The sequence below is a fragment of the Canis lupus genome, chromosome 8 (assembly GCF_011100685.1).
Source record: "Canis lupus familiaris isolate Mischka breed German Shepherd chromosome 8, alternate assembly UU_Cfam_GSD_1.0, whole genome shotgun sequence".
Taxonomy (NCBI): Eukaryota; Metazoa; Chordata; class Mammalia; order Carnivora; family Canidae; genus Canis; species Canis lupus.
Genome location: NC_049229.1, coordinates 13537469 through 13563126, shown reverse-complemented (window position 1 = coordinate 13563126; position 25658 = coordinate 13537469). Strand labels below are relative to the sequence as shown.

The following is a 25658-nucleotide window of genomic DNA, read 5'->3' as shown; positions in this document are numbered from 1 at the left end:
GAATCAGTAAATAACGACCCAACTTTTGTGGAGCAGAATGGACATGCTGTTAAGGGCATATGCCAGAGGAGGGCAATGAGTCCCAGAAAAGAGAAAATAGGTTCCCCAAAAGATATCTCCTTGACATCACTGTGACTCAGGGAGAGTATAATATTTCTCAAAAAGTGGGTGGAACAATTGAAAACCAGAGAAATCCATGGTATGTGATTGGTACATTATCCCATAAGAGTTCAAAGCAGAGAAATATCCCATGTAGAGGGAGAATCTGAAAAGGCACTGTAGAAAAGGTACAGGTTAACTTCTTATTACTGCAGCATCTCATGGCTGAGAGATATCCTAAAAAGGTCATTCTGTCTAGTTACTGACCCATCCATTGCTTGCAAATGCATCCTGAAGGATAGATAGGGTTTGGATAATGGAATTAAAAGTAGGAGGAGGAGCTCCAACGAACAGCATAAACAAAAGCCTAGTCATGGAAGGCATGATACGTATTCTTTTTTTTCCTTCTGGGACGTATTCTTGAATCAGCAAATTGTGTTGGATATGTGTAGGGATATCAGTTTGGCATGATGTATTGAAGCATTGTGGAGGGCCAAGAATACTGCATGATAAGGTGAAAAGATCAGCAGGTAAAGGCAAACTATTAGAACTTTTTAGGTAGGAAATTGTCCAGATTGGAAAGGGTTACTCTGCTATATAGAGTGGCATAGAGGGAACAAAGCAAACAAGGCTGTCAATTAGGAGCCTATATCAGTAGTCAAGGTGAGAGGTGGGGGTGATAGGATGTGCATGAAAGAGGCATTACTAACTGATCATAGGAATTGGGAATTAAGGGCTCATGGAGGGACAGAGGAAGGAGTCAACCAAGATTCAAGCCTATAGCAGTAGTAAGGATGGAGGAAGTGAGCAGAAAATCAAGAGTCAAAATAGCTATTGGTTGAGGTATAGAAATGGGGTGGAAGATGCTGAGTTGGGTTTGGACTACACTGATTTGAATTACCAGTGGTGCAGCCGTGGAGATTACCTGCCCAGGCAACTGGAAATCCATTATAGTACCCAAGGAGAGGGCAAGGACCAAATAAAATGGGTAGTTATCTGAATAGGATCACGAAGAGGAACAGGAGCTTGAGAACAGGCCAGTATAGAAACAAGGCGGCGAACAGTTTCACAATCAAGAGGACTCATTTCAAATTATCATCTGCCTCATCTCAAGTACTGAGCGGAAATGGACAAGGACCAAAGGCTGGGACTGAGAAGAGGCCAAGAAAAGGTAATTAGGAATTAACTGGTGACAGCTAGCAACTTTCAGTAGACAGTCGGGCCGAAGTCAGACAGAGGAGCGAATAGCGGTGAAGGGGAAGGTGAGGCAGCCGTGCGGTAGAAAGAAGTCAGAAGGCCTTGAGGCTTGAAGGTTGGAGGGACATCAATCAGGTGCTGGTGTCTGGGACCTACTGGCTCAGATTTGTCTGCATGTCCCCTCAGCATCTAGTTTCTCTCTCTCTCTCTCTTTTAAAATTTATTTATTTATAGAGACACACAGAGAGAGGCAGAAGCAGAGGCAGAGGCAGAAGCAGGCTCTATGCAGAGAGCCCGACGTGGGACTCGATCCTCCGTCTCCAGGATCACACCCTGGGCTGAAGGCGGCGCTAAACCGCTGAGCCACCCGGGCTGCCCAGCATCCAGTTTTCTGCTTCTTCACGTCACGACGTGAGACGCTGCACATAGAGGGCTCATCTCAGAGACTGCTACTTAGGAGGCTGCCGATTAGTATTTTCGGTAATTATGCAGCTGCTTCCAGGTAAGCAGAAACCGCGCACGGCCGCGGAGAGGCACTAGGACTCCGCCCCCGCCCCTCCCCCGCCCTCGCCCTGGGACGATCTGCGCAGGCGCGCGGGGAGGGCGCGGAAACGTCGGCGGAAGTGGACGTGCGGACGCTCTAGCCCGGGTACCTGTGGCGTAAACAGACGCTGTGTGGACGCTTGTAGTCGGCGTCCGAGGGTGTAGGTCACCATGAGCCGGCTCCAGGAGGAGTACGACCCCTACGCAGTGGAAGAGCCTAGCGACGAGGAACCCGCTTTGAGCAGGTGGGCCCCGGCCCGGTTCCGGCCCCCGAGGCTTCGGCCCGAGGCCTGGCCTTATTAGCCTCCTCCAGTCGCTGCGCCTGCCAGGCCCTTGCGGACCCTTGGCCCAGCCGTTCGGGCGCCTTTTGCGCCCCCCTCTCGCCTGTGGGACGCCGAGTGGGGTTCTGGTGAGGTGGCGCAGCCCCGGGGAGGCGGGGCCGACACTTGCGCGGGGAACCGGGATATTCGGGAATTACGCGTAAGTCTTCAGAAGCCTTGGGATCAAATTCTGCCTCTGCAACTTACTAGCACTGTGGGTGAAAGCAAGTCACTTACCTGCGATTTTCCTCGCCTATAAAAAGGAAATATAATAGCGATATCTTAAGTGTGTTGTGAGACTAGTGGGGCTTAATGTGAAATGACCGTCTTGAAGACTAAAGTGCCATCAACAGAAATAAGGGAATGCTCAGGCTTTTTTTGAGCACCTATTATATGCTTGCTCGGGGCTGCAGTTTTCTACGGGCTCTCAGTGTAGTAGGGGAAATAAGATGCGTATCTCGGAACATATATATATACCTTGGAAATAAGTATGTTTCTCAGAAGAGTATTTAGAAAACAAGGACCTGAGATAGACACAGATGAAGTTCCATGGGAAATTCCAGGAAGAGGGATTAACCCTACTTGGGGGGAACATGCAGGTATGTCGGCAAGAGATTTTTTGGCAGATTTATCCGTTTTTTATTTTTTTAAGATTTTATTTATTCACGAGGCACACACAGAGAGGGGCAAAGATACAGGCAGAGGGGGAAGCAGGCTCCCCACGGGGAGCCCTATGAGGGACTTGACCCAGTCACGCCCTGAGCTGAAAGCAGACCCTCTACTGCTGAGCCACCCAGGCGTCCCTTACCCCGTTTTAAAAGCTGACAGCAGATCCTGTTCATAAACTCTAAAGCATTCTGCTCAGCTAAGCTTTCTGTGAAACTGTCTTTCCTCCAATCGTAATGTTTCCTCATATTATCCTGGGGAGGAGTTGTGGGCTTGGGAGATCGGACTGCTGTGAAGATTTCTCTTGTGGGGAGTGAGGATGGATTCCAAGATTTCTTGCGAAAGTTTCAGGTAATGGGTCTGGTCTGTTAAAGGAAGTATATGAATTAGTAGGTCTCACTTAGTAATTCAGTTTATTTTTTTATTTTTTTCAGTTTATTTTTTAAAATATTTTATTCACTTATTCATGAGAGACACAGAGAGAGAGAGGCAGAGACACAGGCAGAGGGAGAAGCAGGCTCCATGCAGGGAGCCTAATGTGGGACCTGATCCCATCCCAGAGCTCCAGGATCACACCCTGGGCCAAAGGCAGGCGCTAAACCACTGAGCCACCCAGGGATCCCCCAGTAATTCAGTTTAATTGGAATATAGCAATGTTTCCTGGACCTGAGTTAGTCAGCCATTACAATTTCCACATTCACATGTTACAACTTATTTAAGATTTTTAAGATTTTTATAGTATTGTCTTTCTTTTCTTTCTTTTCTTTTTTTTTCTTTTCTTCTTTTTCTTAAGCTCTGTAATCCTGTGACAGTTGCCACTGGTAAGGTTAACTAAAAAATGCTGTGAAAATGAAACTGTAATTACAGTTGTGTGTGTTTTTTTTTTTTTTTTTTTTTGCCTGCTCGAGGCTCTGAATCTAGTGCTTGTCCTTTTTTTTTTTTTTTTAAGATTTTATTTATTTACTTGGAGAGAGTGGGCCTGCCAGAGCGAGAGCAGGAGCTGGGGGAGCAGAAGAGGGAAAAGCACACTCTCCATTGAGCAGCGAGCCTGATGTGGAGCTGGATCCCAGGACCTTGGGATTATGACCTGAGCTGAAGGCAGATGCCTAACCAACAGCCACCTAGGTGCCCCAAGTGCTTGTTGTCTTAAAAAGGGAGATTGGAGAGATTTGAGAGGTGTTTAAGAGGTGTCTCTCAGGATTTGATTTTACCATATTTATAAGCTAATATTTTATAGCGTGTTACTGTTTCATAGAACCTGGCAGAAGATATGAGACTCCTAGGTCAGAGACTACTCACGGTGCAAGCAGCATGAGCTTCATGTTCGTGTTGGTTGCTGTTACTTCCCAACTCTTACAGGGGTTGCACAGAGAGACTCAGGTGGATGCTTCACACTCAACGGGTTGGCATCATGGCTAACGACCATTTGAGCTTGGAGCATCCACTTCTTTTACAGCAGTCAGTAAATAAGCAAGTCCTTTCTTCTGGAAAGAGACATCACCTCATCCCTCAAGGTTACATACTGCAAACATAACCCTGAGAAATGGCCTGAGTGGTGAGAACCTTGCATTCTTGACACAGTCATTAAGAATGTACATGGCCCATAATGTATCACCTCACCTAGCAGTGCTAAACACTTCTCTTGGAATAATCACAAGGATTAGATAAAGTTTGTAATAAAACTAACTCTCTTGCCTTGTGATTTAAGTTTTTAAATTAAACTTTATTTTGAAGTAGGTTCACATGTAGTTGTAAGAAATAGTATGCTAAAAAAAAAAAAAATCAATGAATTGGGGGCACCTGGGTGGCTCAGTGGTTGAGTGTCTGCCTTTGGCTTAGGTTGTGGTCCCAGGATTCTGGGATTGAGTCCTGCATTGGGCTCCCCTGAGAGAGCTTGCTTCTCCCTCTGCCTATGTCTCTGCCTCTCTCTGTGTGTCTCTCATGAATAAATAAAAATAAAATCTTAAAAAAAAAATCAGTGAAGTGTATATTTAAAAATGCATGAACTTATGACAGTAAATTATGCCACAAGAAAAGTTAGAAAATAATACAGAGGGATTCTGTGTCCCCTCTACCCAGTTTCCCTCAGTGTATTTTACAAAATTTTAGTGTAATATCACAACTGGGGTATTGACATTAGTGTAGTTGAGATAGAGAACATTTCCATCACCATAAGAATCCCTCATTTGCCCACTTCTGCCCCATCGTGCCCTACGTAAATGCTGGTAACCATTAATCTATTCTCCACTTCTATAATTTTGTCCTTTTCAAGGGTATTAAATAAATGGAATCATGCAGTATGTGACTTTTGGGGATTGGCTTTTTTCATTCAGTGTAATTCTCTGGAGATTCATCCACATTGTTGCAAGTATCAGTGAGTCATTCCTTTTTTATTGCTAAGGACTATTTCACATTTGTTTTAGCCATTCCCTTATTGAAAGATGTCTAGTTATTTTTAATTTTGATTCGTGAATAAAGCATCTATAAACATTCATGTATAGGTTTTTGTGTGAATGTATTTTCATTTCTCTGGGATAAATGCCAAGGAGTGTGATTGCTGGGTTGTATGGTAGTTGCATTTAGTTTTATAAGAAACTAAGCAAGCTGTTTTCCATAGTAATTGTATTATTTTAGATTCCCACCAGCAATGGCTTCGGAGTTATTAGTGGCTTGTCTATCCTGAGACTCCTTAAAATAATCTACATTCCACTGTGGAAAAACTGGAATATAGGATAGATGAGAGTTTCTCAGCCTCAGTAGCATTGACATCTATTGTGGGGGGCTGTCCTGTGCATTGCAGGATGTTTAACAGCATCCCTGACCTCTGCCCACGAAGTGCTACTAGCCCCTCCTTGTTGTAACAGTAAAAAATGTCTCTAGCTATGCTATATGTACCCTAGAGGGCAAAATACCCCCCAGTTGGAGACCAGTGGTGTAGTTCAAGGGTGAGATGTAAGGTTGAAAAGAGAAGTTGAGGGCAGCCCGGGTGGCTCAGCGGTTTAGCGCCACCTTCAGTCCAGGTCCTGATCTGGAGACCCAGGATCGAGTCCCATGTCAGGCTCCTGGCATGGAGCCTGCTTCTCCCTCTGCCTGTGTCTCTGCCTCTCTCTCTCTGTCTCTCATGAATAAATAAAAATCTTAAAAAAAAAAAAAAAAAAAGAAAAGTTGAAACCAAATAGGGAAGGCTGTTTTGAATGCTGTGCTCAGAGGTTTGGCCTGGATGGTTTTTTTCAGAATTGGGTAGTGATGTGATGAGAGTTCTTAGGACTAACATTCTGGCAGCAGGATTTAAGGTGGAACATAATATAAAGATTTTGAAGGCCTGGAGATCCTTAGTATATGGTGGGACAGGCAGAGTTAAAGAGGACCCAAATGAATATAGTGGTAATGGAGAAAGGGAGCCTCATCCTGGGCAGGATGAGGAATGTTATTTTTTTTTTTTTTTTTTTTTTTATTTATGATAGTTACAGAGAGAGAGAGAGAGGCAGAGACACAGGCAGAGGGAGAAGCAGGCTCCATGCACCAGGAGCCTGATGTGGGATTCGATCCCGGGTCTCCAGGATCGCGCCCTGGGCCAAAGGCAGGCGCCAAACCGCTGCGCCACCCAGGGATCCCTTTTTTTTTTTTTTTTTTAGGATGAGGAATGTTAGATGGGAAATTCTCTTGGGAGTAAAATCCGGCTAAGGCCTCCATTATTAGCAAAATTGATTGGTGTGAATTGCATTTTTTGGATATATCTTCTGCTGGAGGCTCAAAAGCATTGTTCTAGAAGAAGAAAACAGAGGAATAAAAACCAGGGGCATTCTGTTGCTATTCATCAGACCACAAATAATTGGATATTATTTATGTCCTATTGATTATATTAGAAATACCTTACGTGTTTCCTTCATTTTGATAACATTTCGTTCTTTCTGATATCTCCTTTAATCCTGTCATACTGTTACTGATGGGAAACCCAGGTGCAAAGGGCCAAGTAAATTAGCAGTAATTGCTCAGGAGAATTTGTAATATAATCTTACTTTCTCTTTATAGTTCTCTATAGCGTTGTGCCTTTATAACTAATATGTAATTACTATCTTAACATTTTGTTTGGGTATATTATCTGCATGTTAGTTACATATATTAAGTTTTATTTAAGTACTCAGAGTTTTAAAAAAATCCCATTTCTGTGAAGTAAACTTTTCACTGCTGATGGAGTTAGGAATTGATGCAGTGCTTTAGGAAAGCAGTGTGAAAATTCAAGAAGTCAGAGAGATGTTTATATGTCTCCTTCTAGACATTTATCCTAAGGAAATCAATGGAGACAAAATTATATATACTTTACAAAGATATTCATTGTATTAGCAAAGAGTTATAAGTGTACAGCATCTATAAAAGGAAATGTAATGCAGACATTAGAATTGTATTTGGAAATATGTAGAAATGGTTGATCTTTATTTTTTTTTAAAGATTTTTATTTGTGAGAGTGCAATTACATGTGCATGATGGGGGGGCAAGGGGCAGAGGGAGAGGGAGAAGCTGACTCCCTGACTTCCCACTGATTGATGTGGGGCTCTATCCAGGACTCCATGATCATGACCTGAGCCAAAGATAGATATTTAACTGACTGAGCCACCCAGACATCCCAAGAAATGAGAATAGCTAGCTATATGTAGTATGATAGATAAATGCAACCTTGTAAAACTTAAAATTGTTGGACAGTGAGATGATGGGTGTTTTAAATTATTTTAATTCTTTAGTATTTATATGCTTTATGATTTAAATGCATACTAGTTCTGAAGATGAAGTGGATGTGCTTTTACATGGAACTCCTGACCAAAAAAGAAAACTCATCAGAGAATGTCTTACTGGAGAAAGTGAATCATCTAGTGAAGATGAATTTGAAAAAGAAATGGAAGCTGAATTAAATTCCACCATAAAAACAATGGAGGACAAGTTATCCTCTCTGGAAACAGGTAAACTTTTAGTTAGATTTTCATATAAATAACTTTCTAAGCTCCACGAGAATAGGAGCCTGACATGGGGCTTAATCCCAGGGCCCCAGGATCATGACCTGAGCTGAAGGCAGACACTTAACCAACTGAGCCACTCAGGTGCCCTGTAATTTTTTTTTTAAGATTTTATTTATTTGAGGGGATCCCTGGATGGCTCAGCGGTTTAGCTCCTGCCTTTGGCCCAGGGCACGATCCTGGAGTCCCAGGATCGAGTTCCGTGTTGGGCTCCCGGCATGGAGCCTGCTTCTCCCTCTGCCTGTGTCTCTGCCTCTCTCTCTATCTCTCTATGTCTGTCATGAATAAATAAATAAATAAATATTTAAAAGATATTTTATTTATTTGAGAGATTTTATTTTTTTATTCATGAGTGCACATGAATGGGGGTGGAAGGGAGCAGAGGGAGAGGGAGAAGCAGACTCCTTGCTGAGCAGGGAGCTTAATGTAGGGCTTGATCCCAGAACCCTGAGATTATGACCTGAGCTGAAGACAGATGTTCAACCCACTGAGGCACCCAGGCTCCCCTTCTTTTGTAATTTTTACCCCAGGATAAAAAAGACCCAAGCTTTTAAAGGTATTTTTAGGATTATATAGCACTGATATGGCAGATTGAATGATTGGTCATCACAAATTCCTATCTCATTTTAGAAAGTAATGAAACATACTTCATTTTGATACTTCATTTTTATGTAAAGTGTACCTTACCCAAAAACTGATTTGTGCCTCAGCTTTGGTTTCCATGTATTAATTGTTAGGAACAGAAAGCATATATAATAGTAATAATAAAAGCAAAAGCAGATGTGAATTAAGAGGAAGAATTAGGGAGACAGGGATAGGAGAACATGAATATAGTCTGAGTCATGGCATGAGGGAAAACTGAAGAAAGGAAGAGTGTGTGTCCCTGAATCATGCCCCTTGCCTCTCTTAGGGCTCTTATCCTCTCTCCCTTAAAGTCCCCTACAATGAGGTGTTTATTCCTTGTTTGTCACAGTGTACTGCATGGCTGAAAGGTAGAGCTGTGTATGGTGGCAACTTAGAAATAGGCGATTTTATTGAATTAGATTTGTGGGAAAGGTGAGAGATTTTCTCATGATCTGGAACACTTAATTACTGTAATTAACAATTATAGTCCTCTGTAATTGCACAGGGCACAGAAATTCAGTAAGTCATTGATGTGAAAGTCTTTTTCCACCCACATGAGATTGGGAATGAATTGATACTACTTTGAGGTGATAGAAGAGTATATTGAGTTTTTTTCCTTTTTAGTTCCATATGATTTAGTCTGTAAACTGTCCTTATGTAAATAGGGTCTTCCTCAGGAACTGGAAAAGTTGGAACAGCTCTGACAAAGTACTATGATGATATATATTTTGATTCTGATTCTGAAGATGAAGACAAAACAGGTTAGTAGCATGTTTACCAGGTTTAGTGGTTACATTTTATAGAAAAAAGGTTTACCTAACAATTTTTGGACATTAGGGTTTCCCTCTGAGTTTTATCTTTTAGAAATTGTAGGCCATTGATGTGAAAACAAAAGCAGGAATGATGAATAAGAACAGATAGGAATGCACATATGAGGACGTGGGACCAGCCATGGTGCTGCATGGGCATACGACAAGGAGAGTGTGTCCTGACTCAGTCCTGACTTCCTTAGGGCTCTTGGCCCCCCCTTCCTTAAGGTTCCTTAGTGCAATAATATTTGCTTTCACACCTGTGAATAGTTCCTATAGTTTTACAGAAAATATACAAACATATATATTTTATATTTTTCTAACTCATTGCTTTTTTATTGGCTTCTCTATTCTCTGGAATTGATTTTGTATAAAATCTGAGCAAAAGTGAACATAAGAGTTAAAATTAACTTAATATCATAATTACACTGGAATGCACAAATGACACATTTATATGGTAAAGAAAAAATTTTATATATACATATTTTAAAGATTTATTTGTTTATTTTAGAGAAAGTTCACATGTATGGGGTGGGGAGGAGCAAAGGAGGGGGAGAGAGAAAGAGACAGAGATATGGAGAGTTTCAAGCGGACTCTCTACAGAGTGGGGCTCAGTCCCACAACCTTGAGATCATGACCTGAGCCAAAACCTGAGTGCTCAACTGACTGTGCCACCCAGGTACAGGTACCCCAGGTACCCCAAGAAACAATTTTATATTTTTATATATTATTACTTAAATATTAACCTATATAAGTACATTTTAAAGTCTAGTGCATGTGGATAACCAGTGTTTTTTCACTTTTTAAAAAAGATTTTATTTATTTATTTTGAGAGCGATCACATGTGCATGTGCCTGCTTACGTGAGTCGGGGGAGTGGCAGAAGGAGAGGGAGACAGAACCTCAAGCACTCACCCTGAGTTCAGAGCCTGACATGGGGCTCGATCTCATGACCCTGAGATCATGACCCAAGCTAAAATCATGAGTTGAATACTCAAGTGACTGAGCCACCCTGGTGCCTTTGTTTTTTCATTTTTGAAATATTTTTGTTCTGATTTCAGTAGCATTTTATATATAGGAACTTGTTGACAATTATAACATCAAAACGTTTCTGATCTTGGTTCACTTTGAGTGGCTTTTCTGAGACCAAATTCTCATTATGTGAGTTCAGTTCTTGAGATAGCACTATGTTTTTATTTTTTATTTTATTTTTTATTTTTTTTAAGAATTTATTTATTTATCCATGAGAGACACAGAGAGATGCAGAGAGAGGCAGAGACACAGGCAGAGGGAGAAGCAGGCTCCATGCAGGGAGCCCGACGTGGGACTCAATCCCGGGTCTCCAGGATCACGCCCTGGGCTGAAGGCAGCGCTAAACCGCTGAGCCACCCAGGATGCCCAGCACTATGTTTTTAGTGAAGAAACAATTTTTTCATCTTCTGTTATCTTTGATTTTTTTTTTTTAAGATTTTAATTATTTATTTGACAGAGACAGCACAAGCAAGGAGAGCAGCAGAGGGGGAGGGAGAAGCAGGCCCCCTGCTAAGCAGGGAGCCCAATGTGGGGCTCGATCTCAGGACCCTGGGATCATGACCTGATCTGAAGGCAGATGCTTAACTGACTGAGCCACTCAGGTGCCCTGTCATCTTCATTTTAATGCCTTGTTAATTGGCCAAGAGGTTTATTTGGAGGAAGAGTTAAGAATTTTTTTAAGGAAAATATAAATAGAAAAAAAAATGTAGCTGAAGATTCTGTGTTCTGTATTAAAGAGGTATGTACTTGAGACATGATACCTAGCCATATCCTTAACGTTTTCAAAATTAGCACAGGTAACCAAGAAGAAAAAGAAAAAACGACACAGGATTCCAACAAATGATGAGTTATTATATGATCCTGAAAAAGATAACAGAGATCAGGCCTGGGTTGATGCACAAAGAAGAGGGTAAGAACTTAACTTAAATATTTAGAATCTTTAGAGAAAAATAATTAAAAGAGGATTTTCACTACATTCACATTTTAATGTATGTATATGTTCACATAGACATAAAGAATTTTGGAAAAAAAAAAACCTGCTGAATTGTTTGTTTTGAAATTTACCAACACATTTCAGTCATGATTATTTTATTTTATTTTTAATTTAAAAAAAGATTTAATTAGAGTGAGAATGAGCATGGTGAGGAGGAGGAGAGAGTCCTATGTGGACTCTGTTCTGTGCATGGAGCCCGACATGGGGTTTGATCCCACAACCCTGAGACCACAACCTGAGCTGAAACCAAGAGACAGATGCTTAACTGACTGCCATTGAGGTGCCTGTCAGATGATTTATTTACTTATTTTTTTTTTTTTTTTTTTTTTTTAAAGCTTTTATTTTTTTTTAATTTTTTTATTTATTTATGATAGTTACACAGAGAGAGAGAGAGAGGCGCAGAGACACAGGCAGAGGGAGAAGCAGGCTCCATGCACCGGGAGCCCGATGTGGGATTCGATCCCGGGTCTCCAGGATCGCGCCCTGGGCCAAAGGCAGGCGCCAAACCGCTGCGCCACCCAGGGATCCCTATTTACTTATTTTAAAGATTTTATTTACTCATGAGAGAGAGGCAGAGACACAGGCAGAGGGAGAAGCAGGCTCCTTGCAGGGAGCCCCATGTGGGAGTTGATCTTGGGCCTCCAGGATCACGCCCTGCACCGAAGGCAGCACTAAACTGCTGAGCCACCCAGCCTGCCCCAGATGGTTTATTTTTAAAACACTTGTTGAATTCAAAATGCTGTAGTCAGTCTCTCCAAGAAACAAAGTTGACTTTTCTCAAATAGACATAATTTTAAATAATTTGATTTTTTTAAAGGTTTTGTTTATTTGAGAGAGAGAGTATGTGCACACAGGAGAGTGGAGGGCGCAGGGGTAGGGGATAAGGGCAGAGGGAAAGGGAGAAGCAGACTTCCTGCTGGGTGGGGAACCCCATGTGAGGCTCCATCCCAGGGCCCTGGAATCACGACCTGAGCCAAAGGCAGACGCTTAACTGCCTAAAGCACCCAGGTGCCCCACAAATTTGCTTTTTTAAAATTGAGATAAAAATCAATTAATTGATTTAAAATTAATCATTTTAAAGCGAACAATGCAGTAGCATATAGTGTATTCACAGTGTTATGCAACTACCACCTCTGTTTAATTTCAAACCATTTTCATCATCCCAAGAGGAAATGCCATCCTTGTTTTCCAGTTTGATTTTATGAAGGCTGATTTGTTATCAAACTAAAAGCTAGGGCACCCCTGGTGGTGCAGCGGTTTACCGCCGCCTACAGCCCAGGGTGTGATCCTGGAGACCCAGGGTCGAGTCCCATGTCGGGCTCCTTGCATGGAGCCTGCTTCTCCCTCTGCCTGTGTCTCTCTCTGTGTGTCTTTCATGAATAAAGAAATAAAATCTTAAAAAAAAAAAAAAAACCCAAAAAACAAAACTAAAAGCTAGTCAGTGTACCACTGTTACCTAGTGCTTCCCTAACCTGGCTGTGCTTCAGAATCACTTGGGAAGGATGAAATGCATACCCTGGAGTCCTACTCTAGGAAGCTTTGATTTAGCTAAGGTAGGGGCTAGGATGATAAACCCTTGAAAACTGAACAACAAAAGATAAATCCAGTATTTTTAAGCCCAGAGAGATTTTGGTGGTGTTGGGTGTTTGTACCTTACCTTTTAGCCTCCATTCTCCCACTTTGTTCTTTTTTCCTCTCCCAGTTTCACCCATGCACCACTTCCTCCAACTGCCCCTCTCATTTATTTAAGGAATGTTTTTTGATTATCCCCAATGTAAAATGAACATTTTAAGTCTCTGAATGATACTGAGATAGTTAAGGAAATTACAGTGTAGCTTTTGATTCTGGTAATAGAATTTGTCAGTGAGGTAAGATGGAATGTATTTTCATTGTTGTTATCTTCAAAAAAAATTTTTTTAAGTAAACTCTACCCATAATGTAGGGCTTGAACTCACGACCACAAGATCAAGAGTCAAATATTCCACCAGCTGAGCCAGCCAGGAGCCCCATTCCTTATATAATCTTGAGAAGAAATAACATTTTAATGATTTATTCATATTCCTGCACCAAGCAGTAGTTGGCCTTTTTTTTTTTTTTTTTTTTTTTTTTTACAATTTTTAGAAAGATGCAGGTGCACAGGCAGAGTGAGAGGGAGAAGCAGACTCCCTGCTGAGCGGGGAGCCCAATGATGCAGGGCTCAATCCCAGGACCCTGACTGAGATCATGATCTGAGGCAGATGCTTAACCAACTGAGCCACCAAGGCACCCCCAGGAGTTGCCTATTAGGACCACAGAAATCAACTTAAAATAATGAATTTGCTACCTTTTAAGTGCCACCAGGGCAGTGATCATGGCTGTCTTGTTCACTGCTGTATCCCAGAAGTCATGCGCTTTGTTAAATGGGCGCACATTAAGTATCTATTGAATGAATATATTACTCTCTTGGGTTTGGGATTTGAAATCTGATAAGCATTAGAGGGATTTAACAATGGTTATAAAATATGTACACATATTTTCAGTATTTTTCCCCAGAGACACTTAAAGAGTTTGGGAAGTAACGTTAAATGATTTATCTTTTGTTGTTCAGTTTTTGGGAGTTTACCATAAGTCCCTTTTAAGAATATATACTTTCATATTTTAGTACTTTTATAAGTAGATTCATGCTATATATATATATATTTTTTTTAAACGATTTTATTTATTTATTCATGAGAGACACAGAGAGAGAGGCAGAGACACAGGCAGAGGGAGAAGCAGGCTCCATGCAAGGAGCCCCATGTGGGACTTGATCTGGGTCTCCAGGATCATGCCCTGGGCCGAAGGCAGGCGCTAAACCGCTGAGCCACCCATGCTATATTTTTGCAAATGTTTATTGAACATTTACTATGTACCAGACACTGTTCTAGATTCTTGAAATGCAGCAAGGAACAACACAGACAAAAGTCTTTACACGCCTAAAGCTTACATGCTTGCCTTTTTTTAAAGATTCTATTTATTCATGAGAGAGAGGCAGAGACATAGGCACAGGGAGAAGCAGGCTCTCTGCAGGGAGCCTGATGTGGGACTCAATCCCGGCATCATGACCTGAGCCAAAGGCAGATGCTCAACCATTGAGCCACCTAGGCATCCCACATGCTTGCTTTTTTTTTTTTTTTTTTTTTTTTTTTTAAATTTATGATAGTCACAGAGAGAGAGAGAGAGGCAGAGACACAGGCAGAGGGAGAAGCAGGCTCCATGCACCGGGAGCCCGACGTGGGACTTGATCCCGGGTCTCCAGGATCGCGCCCTGGGCCAAAGGCAGGCGCCAAACCGCTGCGCCACCCAGGGATCTCCCCATGCTTGCTTTTTAAATGTAGCTTTACTGGGTTTTTCAAATTAAGAGGCTTTATTTTTATTTATTTATTTATTTGAGAGAGAAAACACATGGGGGAGGAGCAGAGGGAGAGAATCTCAGGTGACTGTCTCCTAAGTGTGGAGCCCGATTCCAGGCTTGGTCCCACAACCCATGAAATCATGACATGAGTTCGAACCAAAAGTTGGAATGTCAACTGAATGAGGCGCCCGGACACCCCAAGAGACTTTAGTTTTTGGAATAGTTTTCGATTTCCAGAGAAATCGAGCCAATAACAACAGAGTTCCCGTATACTCTCCTACAACAACACACACATGGTTTCATCTATTATTACATGTTACATTAATATGGTACATTTGTCACAATTAATGAACCAGTATTTATTCATTATTATAAACTAAGGCCCATACTTTATTTGGATTTTCTTAGTTTTTACCTATTGCGCATTTTCTGTTCCAGGAGCTCATCCAGCATACTGTGTTACTTGTAGTTGTAATGTCTCTTTCAGGCTCTTCTTGACTATGACAGTTTCTGAGACTTTACTTGGTTTTGATGACCTTAACAGTTTTCGGGAGTACTGGTCAGGTATATTGTAGGAGGCCACACTATTGGAATTTGTGTGATGCTTTTCTCGTGATTAGACACTGGGATTATGGGTTTTGGTGAGGAGGAACACAGAGATAAAGTGCCATTTTCATCACATTGTAATTATGGCACATACTGTCAACATGATTTATGATAGTTAATGTTGACCTTGATCATCTTAGCAAGGAATTGTCAGGTTTCTCTACTGTAAAGTTACTCTCCGCCCCTCCTGTCTATACTGTACTCTTTGGAAGGAAGTCATTATGTGCATTATGCTCCACTTCCTTGAGAGGAGAGTATCTTCATAAGTTATTCTTCCATCTGGGACATTTGTCTGTTCTCCCTCCCTCCGTTCTTCCCTCATTCATTTATTCAGTCATTAGTCATTTGTATCAGTATGGACTTGTGAGTATTTATTTATATTTTGTATCCAATACTGCTTTATTTTATTGTTCTAATTGTTTCAGCTTTGGCCAACTCTAATTCTTTGAGTTGGCTTCTGTGCCCCTTGATATATCTACCTCCTTGTTTTTGAGCACTTCCTTACTTCCTGGCACTACAAGATGCTCCAGGTTCATTTCATATGCCTCATTCCTAGAATCAGTCATTTCTCTTAGGAGTACTAGGTTCTTTTACTGGAGGGTGGCATTAGAAATCAGGGTCTCGGGGATGCTTGGCTAGCTCAGTTGGTAGAGCCTCCCTCCCTCCTTCCCTCCCTCTGAGAGGGTGGGGAGGGGTAGAGGGGGAGAGAGAATCTTAAGCAGGTTCCATGCCGAGTGGAGCCTGACTTGGGGCTTGATCTCACAACACTGAGATCATGACCTGAGCTAGAATCAAGAGTTCAATGCTTACCTGACTGAGCCACTCAGGTGCCCCAGAGCATGTGACTCTTAATCTTGGGGTCTTGAGTTCAAGCCCCATTTTAGGTGTGAAGCCTACTTAAAAAAAGAAAATCAAGATCTGGCTTTAAAGTGTGTGTCTACCCCCCCCCCCCCCCCCCCCACATTTTCTTTTTTTATTCCAGCTACCATGGTTTTGGAATACAGAGACCATATCAACAACAGCAGCCTGTTCCAAATAGTGATGCTGTCTTGAATTGCCCTGCCTGCATGACCACACTATGTCTTGATTGCCAAAGGTAATGGATAAAGGGTGTCATAGCACACCACAAACACACATACACACACATGCATACACAAAATGATGAAAAACAACTTGGTTTTTTGTTTAAATCAGAAATAGACTTTTGAGGTATATACTTAGGAATTCTGATAAAGTTCTGTCCTCCTGTGTCCTTGCTGCTACATAACTAATCTTTATACAAATAATTTTAGTTATACATAGTTCTTTTTTTTTTTTTTTTTTAGTTATACATAGTTCTAAGTAGTTTTTCCTTTTTCTTTTTCTTTTCATTTTTTTTTTTTTTTTTTTTTTAAAGATTTTATTTATTTGCTCATGAGAGTCACAGAGAGGCAGAGACACAGGCAGAGGGAGAAGCAGGCTCCATGCAGAGAGCCCGATGTGGGACCAGATCCTGGAACTCCGGGATCAGGACCTGAGCCGAAGGCAGACGCTCAACTACTGAGCCACCCAGGCATCTCATAAGTAGTTTTTCTAATAAAGCACATACTTAAAAGGATTCAGTGAAACTGCATATATATTGTGGAATGATGTAATCTGTCAAATACATTCTTTTTTAAAAAATTGTGATAAAACATAAAATTTACTGTTTTAACCATTGAAAACTTTTTATTAAAGAGTACATCATTTGGGTATTAAATTTATTGTCAACTAGACCATTTAAAAATTTAAAATCATTTCCTAGCTTTATCGAGATATAATTGACACATAACATTATGTAAGTTTGAAGTGTACAACATGATGATTTGATATACAAATATATTGCTAAATGATTACATAAGGTTAATGCATCCATCACCTCATGTATTTTCCTTTTTTTGTTTGTTGAGAACTCTTAAAATTAGTTTTTTTTAGCAACTTCAAGTATATAGTACAAGATTGTTAACTGTAGACATTGTGTTTATTACATCCTCAGACCTTCATCTTATAATTGGAAGTTTGTACCACTTGACAGTCTTCACTTGTCCACCCTTCCCCCACTAACCACCAGTCTACTTTGTTTCTTACTGTTCATTTTTTTTTTTGGATTTATATACAAGTGAGATCATTCAGTAATTTTTTGTCTATGACTTCATTTAGCTTAGTGCCCTCGAGGTTCATTCATGTTTTCACAAATGACAGGATTTTCTTTCTTTTTTTTTGTATTCCATTGTATCTATACACCATGTTTTCTTTATCCATTCACGTAGCATGTACACTTAGTTTCCATGTTTGGCTATTATGAATAAAGCTGCAGTAGGTTTTTGGGGAGAAGACCACAGAGGTAAAGTGTTGTTTTCATTACATTGTATCAAGGGCATGGACTATCAACAACAACAAAAATCAACAGATTTAAAAAATTAAAAAAAAAAAAAAAAAAAAAAAAAAAAAAAGGGATCCCTGGGTGGCGCAGCGGTTTGGCGCCTGCCTTTGGCCCAGGGCGCGATCCTGGAGACCCAGGATCGAATCCCACATCAGGCTCCCAGTGCATGGAGCCTGCTTCTCCCTCTGCCTGTGTCTCTGCCTCTCTCTCTCTCTCTCTGTGACTATCATAAATAAATAAAAATTAAAAAAAAAAAAAAAAAAAAAAACAGATTTATTAACTGTTAATGTTGACCTTGATCACCTGGCTGATGTCGTGGTGCAGATATTTCTTCGAGAGAGTGATTTCATTTCCTTCAGTTATATACCCAGAAGTGGGATTGCTGAATCATATGGTAGTTCTATTTTTAATATTTTGAGGCGCCTCCATACTGTTTTCCATAGTCACTATACCAATTTACATTCCCACCAGTAATGTGCAAGTGTTCACTTTTGTTTTGTCTTTTTGGTAGCCATTCTAACAGGTGTGAGGTAATACCTCACTACAGTTTTTATTTACGTTTCCCTGATGATTAAGGATGATGAACACCTTTTCATGTACCTGCTGGCCATTTGCATATCTTTTTTGGAAAAATGTCTGTTCAGGTTCTTTGCCTTTGCCTTTTTTTTTTCTTTGCTATTGAGTTGTATGAGTTTCTTGGATATTAGCCCCTTGTTAAATACATGATTTGCAAATATTTTCTTCCATTCCGTAGGTTTCTATTTCCTTTTGTTGATGGTTTCTTTGCTATGCTGAAGCTTTTTAGCTTGTTGGTTTTTTTTCTATTTCTGTGAAAAATGCCATTGGAATTTTGATAAAATTGCATTGACAATAGATGACTTTGGATAGTATGGACTTTTTTTCTTTTTTAAGATTTTATTTATTCATGGGAGAGAGAGGCAGAGACATAGAGGGAGAAGCAGGTTCCCTGTAGGGAGCCTGTTGCAGGACTCGATCCCAGGACCCTGGGATCACTTGTGAGCCCTTAGCCGAAGGCAGACACTCAACTGCTGAGCCATCCAGGTGTCTCACTATGGACTAATTGACTATTTATTTTTTAAAAGATTTTATTTATTTATTCTTGAGAGACACAGAGAGAAGCAGAGACATAGACAGAGGGAGAATCAGGTTCCTCACAGGGAGCCCAGTGTGGGGCTCGATCCCCACACCGGGATCATGCCCTGAGCCAAAGTCAGATGCTCAACCACTCAGCCACCCAGGTGTCCCTCATTCATTCATTCATTCATTCATTCATTCATTCATTCATTCATTCGTGTGAGACAGAGAGAGGTAGAGACATAGGCAGAGGGAGAAGCAGGTTCCTCACAGGGAGCCCAATGTGGAACTCGATCCCAGACCCTGGGATCATGCCTTGAGCTGAAGGCAGATGCTCAACTGGTGTTTCTCTTGTTCCCTATTTTAACCATTTTAAGTGTACAATTCAGTGGCATTAACTACTTTACAATATTGTGCATCTGTCACCACAATCCATTTCCAGAACATTTTTGTCATTCCAAACAGAAACTGTACCCACTAGACAAAATTCCCCATCCCTTCCCGTCCCAGCCTGTGGTAACCTCTATTCTGTTTTCCTTTCTGGATCATTCATGGCTTGCTCATTTATAAAAATGAACAGGCTTTTGTGTGTTGATTTTGTACTCTGCCGCTTTGCTAAGTTAGTTTATCAGCTCTGATAGTTTTCGTGCAATTTTCAGAGTTTCCTACATAAAAGATCATGTCATTGGCATGCCTGGGTGGCTCAGTTAGTTAAGCATCTGACTCTTGATTTTGGCTCAGGTCATGATCTCACGGTGTGTGATTGAGCCCCACATTGGGCTACACTGGACGTGGAGACTGCTTGGGTTATCTCTCCCACTCCCCTTCTTCCTTGTAAAGATCATATCATCTGTGAACAAATTTTACTTCTTCCTTTCCAGTGTGGATGCCTTTTATTTCTTTTTCTTAAGCTAATCGCTGATTAGAACTTCTAGTACTATGCTGAATAGAAGTGGTAAAAGCAGGACTTTTTTAGTCTTGTTTCTTTTTTTTTTAAAGATTTTATTTACTTATTTATAGAGACAGAGAGAGAGAGAGAGACAGGCAGAGGGAGAAGCAGGCACTATACAGAGAGCCTGATGTGGGACTCGATCCTGGGTCTCCACGATCACGCCCTGAGCTGCAGGCGGCGCCAAACCGCTGCGCCACCAGGGCTGCCCTTAGTCTTGTTTCTGATCTTAGAGGAAAAATTTTCCGTCTTTCATCATTGAATATGATGTTAGCTGTGGATTTTTCATATATGGTCTTAATTGTATTGAAGAAATTTCCTTCTGTTTTCAGTATATGGTGTGTTTTTACCATGAATGGGTGTTGAATTTCATTAAATATTTTTTCTGGGGCAGCCCCAGTGGCCCAGTAGTTTAGTGCTGCCTTCAACCCGAGGTGTGATCCTGGGGACCTGGGATCGAGTCCCGTGTCGAGTTCCCTGAATGGAGCCTGCTTCTCCCTCTGCCTGTGTCTCTGCCTCTCTGTGTCATGAATAAATACATAAAATCTTTTAAAAAAAATGCTTTTTCTGAATCAATTGAGATGATCATGTGGTTTTTTTTTTCCTTTTCTTTTTTTTAATTTTTAATTTTAAGTAGGCTCCACTTTAATTTTTAGTGGAGCCCAGTATAGGTCTTGAGCTCATGACCCTGAAATCAGACCGGACCTGAGATCAAGAGTTGATTGAGCTGATTGAGCCACCTAGACACCCCCTTCATTCTTTTAATTAAATAGACTCTTAACCTTTTTTCCTTTTCTCCCCCCTCTTTTTAGTGGCTTCATAAATTCCTAGCTTAGTCCATGTTTTGAATCAAGTTAACTTGAAACTAGGTGATGATGTAGGTGATGGATTTCTTCTAGGAACCAATGAATAGCCAACTATAGTTTATCTTATTAGTCAGCTTGAGTTTTTTTTTTTTTTTTTTTTTTTAAGATTTTATTTATTTATTCTTGAGAGACACAGAGAGAGGCAGAGACATAGGCAGAGGGAGAGGCAGAGACATAGGCTCCTGCAGGGAGCCTGCTGTAGGACTTGATCACAGGACCCTGGAATCACACCCTGAACTGAAGGCAGATGCTCAACCAGTGAGCCATCCGGGCATCCCTAGCTTGAGGCTTTTGGTCATTTACAACAATTAAATGTTGTGCTTTCTGGGCAGCCCCAGTGGCACAGCAGTTTGGCGCCACCTGCAGCCTGGGGTGTGATCCTGGAGACCCGGGATCAAGTCCCACATCGGGCTTCCTGCATGGAGCCTGCTTCTCCCTCTGTCTGTGTCTCTGCCTCTCTCTCTCTCTCTCTCTCTCTCTCTCTGAATAAATAAATAAAATATTTTAAAAAAATAAAAAAGGGATCCCTGGGTGGCGCAGCAGTTTGGCGCCTGCCTTTGGCCCAGGGCTCGATCCTGGAGACCCGGGATCGAGTCCCACGTCGGGCTCCCGGTGCATGGAGCCTGCTTCTCCCTCTGCCTGTGTCTCTGCCTCTCTCTCTCTCTCTCTCTGTGTGACTATCATAAATAAATAAAAATTTTAAAAAAATGTGCTTTCCATATAAACTCTTAAGCTTTTTGTATATAAATTGACACTCAGAGCATGTTTATGGAATGCAGAAAAAATAAAATGTCTCTGTACTTGTTTCTCTTCCAAATTAACTGTTACTACGTAGTTTCTGTATCCAGAATAAGTTTTTAATGATATAGCAGTAGAACTTACATCTACAATAGTAGATGTAGAAATTACCTTTGATAAAAATTGTATTCCATGTTAATACAGGATTCCAATCTAGTGCTATATAAATTAAGTTTTTATAATCTTATCTGGAGAAGTACCAGGTTGCATAGTTTAAATTCCTGGTAGTGGTGGGTGGTGGTGGTGATGGAGATCAACATTTGGAACTAATAAAAGTATAACTTGAGTTCACTATGTTTAGCCAGATATTTCTGTTGCATGAGGTTTAAGGGGGAAAAAAACATTAAGTGGGGAAAGAAGTAGGAAAATACTGAGTATATGAGGAGAACAAATGAAGCATTATCTATTCTTTAAACTGTTGGAATAAAGCCAAAAGTGGGCATTATAAAAGTCAGAAGCTCTTTAAGCTTTTAAAACTGTAGCTTACCACCACTAAAATGGTGGTAAGAATGGCACCATTTTAAAAATTTATTTTTTAAAAGATATTTGAGAGAGAGTGCATGCTTTTGTGTGTGTGTGTGTCCGTGTGTATGTCTATGCACAACTGGCAGGGAGTGGGGGGTTGGTGCTGAGGGAGGGGCAGGGGGAGAAGCGGGCTCCCCACTGAGCAGGGAACCTGATGCACGGCTTGATCCAGTACTCCAGGATCATGACCTGAGGCAAAGGCAGACTGTTTTTTTCCTTTGTGTTTATATAAGTTAGATTTGCCAACATACAGTATAGTATAACACCCAGTGCTCATCCCATCAAGTGCAAAGGCAGACTCTTAACCAACTGAGCCACCCAGGTGCCCCAAGAATGGCATCACTTGTAATGAGAGGAGGGCAGAATTGTAGGCCTCAGTGTGAAAGACACAGTCGAAGATCGTTTAAACATTAACTCTCAAGTTTCCAGTAACTTTTCTAAGTTTGAAGAGCAAACAATTTTTTTTTTTCAGAGATAAAAGTTACTTCTAAAGTAGTGGAAAAGAGGATATATTCATTCTTTAAACTATTCTCTGTTAACAAGTTTTTCCTATTCTTAACATTTCTTTAAATTTCCCATTTTGTTCTTATGTTTTTCATGAGAATGCAATGTTGTATTTTAGTAAGTTTTTTGTGTTCTCAATTTTAACTATCTGGAGAGGCAGGGCGCCTGGGTGGCTCAGCATTTGAGCATCTGCCTTTGGCTCGGGTTGTGATCCCAGGGTCCTAAGATCGAGTTCTGCATCGGGCTCCCCATAGGGAACCTGCTTCTCCCTCTGCCCGTGTCTCTGCCTCGCTCTCTGTCTCTCTCATGAATAAATAAATAAAATATTAAAAAAAAAAAAACTATATGGAGAGGCAAGAATATACAATGGGGGAAAAAGAGTCTCTTCGATAAATGATTCTGGGAAAACTGGACTACTTTCTAGCACCATACACAAAAATAAACTCAAAATTGATTAGGACCTAAATGTGAGACTTGAAACCATAAAGCTCCTAGAAGAAAACAGGCAATAGTTTCTTTGACATTGACCATAGCAACATTTTTCTAGATATGTTTCCTAAGGCAAGGGGAAATAAAAACTATTGAGACTACACCAAAATAAAAATCTTTTGCATGGTGAAGGAAACCATCAACAAAATGAAAAGAGAGGGCAGCCCCGGTGACACAGTGGTTTAGCACCGCCTGCAGCCCAGGGCGTGATCCTGGACACCCTGGATCGAGTCCCATGTCAGGCTCTCTGCATGGAGCCTGCTTCTCCCTCTGCCTGTGTCTCTGCCTCTCTCTCTGTGTGTCTCTATGAATAAATAAATAAAATCTTTAAAAAGAATAAAAAAAAAACAAAATGAAAAGAGAACTCACTGAATGGGAGAACATATTTGCAAATGACCTATCTATAAGGAATTAAAACCAAAATATAAAAAGAACTGATACAATGCAACACCAAAAAAACCAAATAATCTGATTAAAATGGGCAGAGTACTGAATAGACATTTTTCCTTTTTTTTTTTTAGATTTTCTTTTTTTTTTAAATTTTTTAATTTTTATTTATGATAGAGAGAGAGAGAGAGGCAGAGACACAGGCTGAGGGAGAAGCAGGCTCCATGCATCAGGAGCCCGACGTGGGATTCGATCCCGGGTCTCCAGGATCACGCCCTGGGCCAAAGGCAGGTGCCAAACCGCTGTGCCACCCAGGGATCCCTCCTTTTTTTTTAAATAGACATTTTTCCAAAGTAGACATATAGATAGATGTCCAACAGATAAATGAAAAGATGCTCAACATCATTGATTATCAGGGAAATGCACTCAAAACCACAGTGAAGTGTCATCTTACACTTGCCATAATGGCTAAAAAAAAAGATGTGAAATAAAAAGTGTTGGTGAAGATGTGGAGAAAAGGGAACTTTTGTGCACTGTTGGTCCGGATGTAAATTGGTGCAGCCACTGTGGGAAACAGTATGGAGAGTCCTCAAAAAATTAAAAATGGAAATAACCTATGTTGTAATTCCACTACTATTTATCCAAAGAAAACAAAAACCATAATTAAAAAAGATATATGCACACTTGTGTGTATTGTATTATTTACAATAGCCAAGATAGGGAAACAAGTGTGTTTTGATGAATAAAGAGAGAATAGTTATATATATGCAGTAGAGTATTACTTCGCCATAAAAAGGATGAGATCTTGCCATTTGTGACAACATGGATAGACCTAAAGGGTGTTACACTAAGTGAAATAAGAGAAAGACAAATACTGTATGATTTCACTTATATATAGAATCTAAAAAACAAAACAATTGAATAAACAGACAAAAAAGCAGAAACAAACCCTTAATTACAGAGAATAAACTGATGATTGCCAGAGGGGAGCAAGGTAGGGGATGGCCAAAATGAGTGAAGGGGAGTGGGAGACACAGGCTCCTGGGTAAGGAGTGAATAAGTCCTGGGGGTAAAATACAATGATACTGTAACAGCATTGTATGTTGACAGAAGATAGCTCTCCTCCAGTGAGTATAGCATAATTAGTGTAAACTTCTTGAATCACTGAATTGTACAGCTGAAACTAATGTAACACTGTGTCAGCTAATTTCTTCAATAAAATCTTAAAATCTGGATGGATAACCTATTAAAATTGAACATAAATCCAAATTCTCCATCTCATTTTCTTCTTAGGCATGAATCATACAAAACTCAGTATAGAGCAATGTTTGTGATGAATTGTTCTGTCAACAAAGAGGAGGTTCTAAGATACAAAATCCCAGAGAACAGGAAGAAAAGGCGAGGCCATAAGAAGATGAGGTCTAACCACGAAGACGCTGCAGAGCAGACAGAGGCACAAGCAGAAGAGATCTATCACCCCGTTATGTGCACCGAATGTTCCACGGAAGTGGCCGTCTATGACAAGGACGAAGTCTTTCATTTTTTCAACGTTTTAGCAAGTCATTCTTGAATAGTTCAGTTGGCATTTAATTGCCCAATACAGTATAAGGCAAACACGGACAGTTATTACCCTCTTGCCTATTCATATCAAGTAACATTCTGAGCGGTTATCTGAGGATACAGTGTTTATCTTTTTGAAAGAGAATGGTTGTCAGCCTTCATCCCTCCACCCCCTTTAAAAATTTTTCCCCCAGCTCTGATGGGACTGATAATTCATTCCCTCTTTGATGGGCATTTGGAAACTATGGGGCTTTTCATGTATTAAAGCTCTTTAGAATTAAAATGTTCTGCAGTTATAAGTAATCTTTGATTCAGTGTTATTTTTATTTTTTATTTTGGATATAGTTGTGGTATTATTAAACTAGAAACTATTTCCTGGCTTCTGTCCATATTGTTTTTGCTAAGAAGTATCTTTATTTATTTTCTACCCCATAGAATGGAGTGACAGTATTTAGTAACTGTTACAATTATGTGGAGTTAATATTGCCAGGTGCTCTGAGTAATTGATACAGGTCTTTCCCTAAAAGGATTGTGTAGTAACAGTATTCTAAACTTAGTGAATTAACACAGTAAATACAAATTTATGGTGAAGGAAAAGAACCTCACCCTCTGCACTTAGACTTCAAACTCCTGTTGCTGCCTCTTTTGCCCTCATTTGTTCTGGAATTTCTACTGCCAGCAACCAAGGTATTGTTTTTCCTTTTCCTTTTTTTTTTTTCTCTTCTATTTTGCTATTAATAATATAAAAATCTGGGATCCCTGGGTGGCGCAGCGGTTTAGCTCCTGCCTTTGGCCCAGGGCGCGATCCTGGAG

General features: G+C 40.6%; 1 protein-coding gene across 3 annotated transcripts; it reads left to right on the top strand.

Annotated features, from left to right (window-relative positions):
• The first annotated feature begins 1894 nt into the window (after nucleotides 1-1894).
• Nucleotides 1895-25148, top strand: LOC490647 (E2F associated phosphoprotein). Of its 3 annotated transcripts, XM_038544470.1 has the most exons (6): nucleotides 1897-2084; nucleotides 7599-7780; nucleotides 9124-9219; nucleotides 11091-11208; nucleotides 16254-16367; nucleotides 24579-25148. In XM_038544470.1, the coding sequence occupies exons 1-6, from the start codon at nucleotides 2011-2013 to the stop codon at nucleotides 24853-24855; spliced, it is 861 nt and encodes a 286-aa protein (XP_038400398.1). In that variant the 5' UTR covers nucleotides 1897-2010; the 3' UTR covers nucleotides 24856-25148. The 3 variants fall into 3 exon arrangements, with proteins under 3 accessions (XP_038400400.1, XP_038400399.1, XP_038400398.1); XM_038544472.1 differs by lacking the exon at nucleotides 11091-11208 and having other exon boundaries at nucleotides 1895-2084; XM_038544471.1 differs by lacking the exon at nucleotides 16254-16367 and having other exon boundaries at nucleotides 1895-2084.
• Nucleotides 25149-25658: the final 510 nt, after the last annotated feature.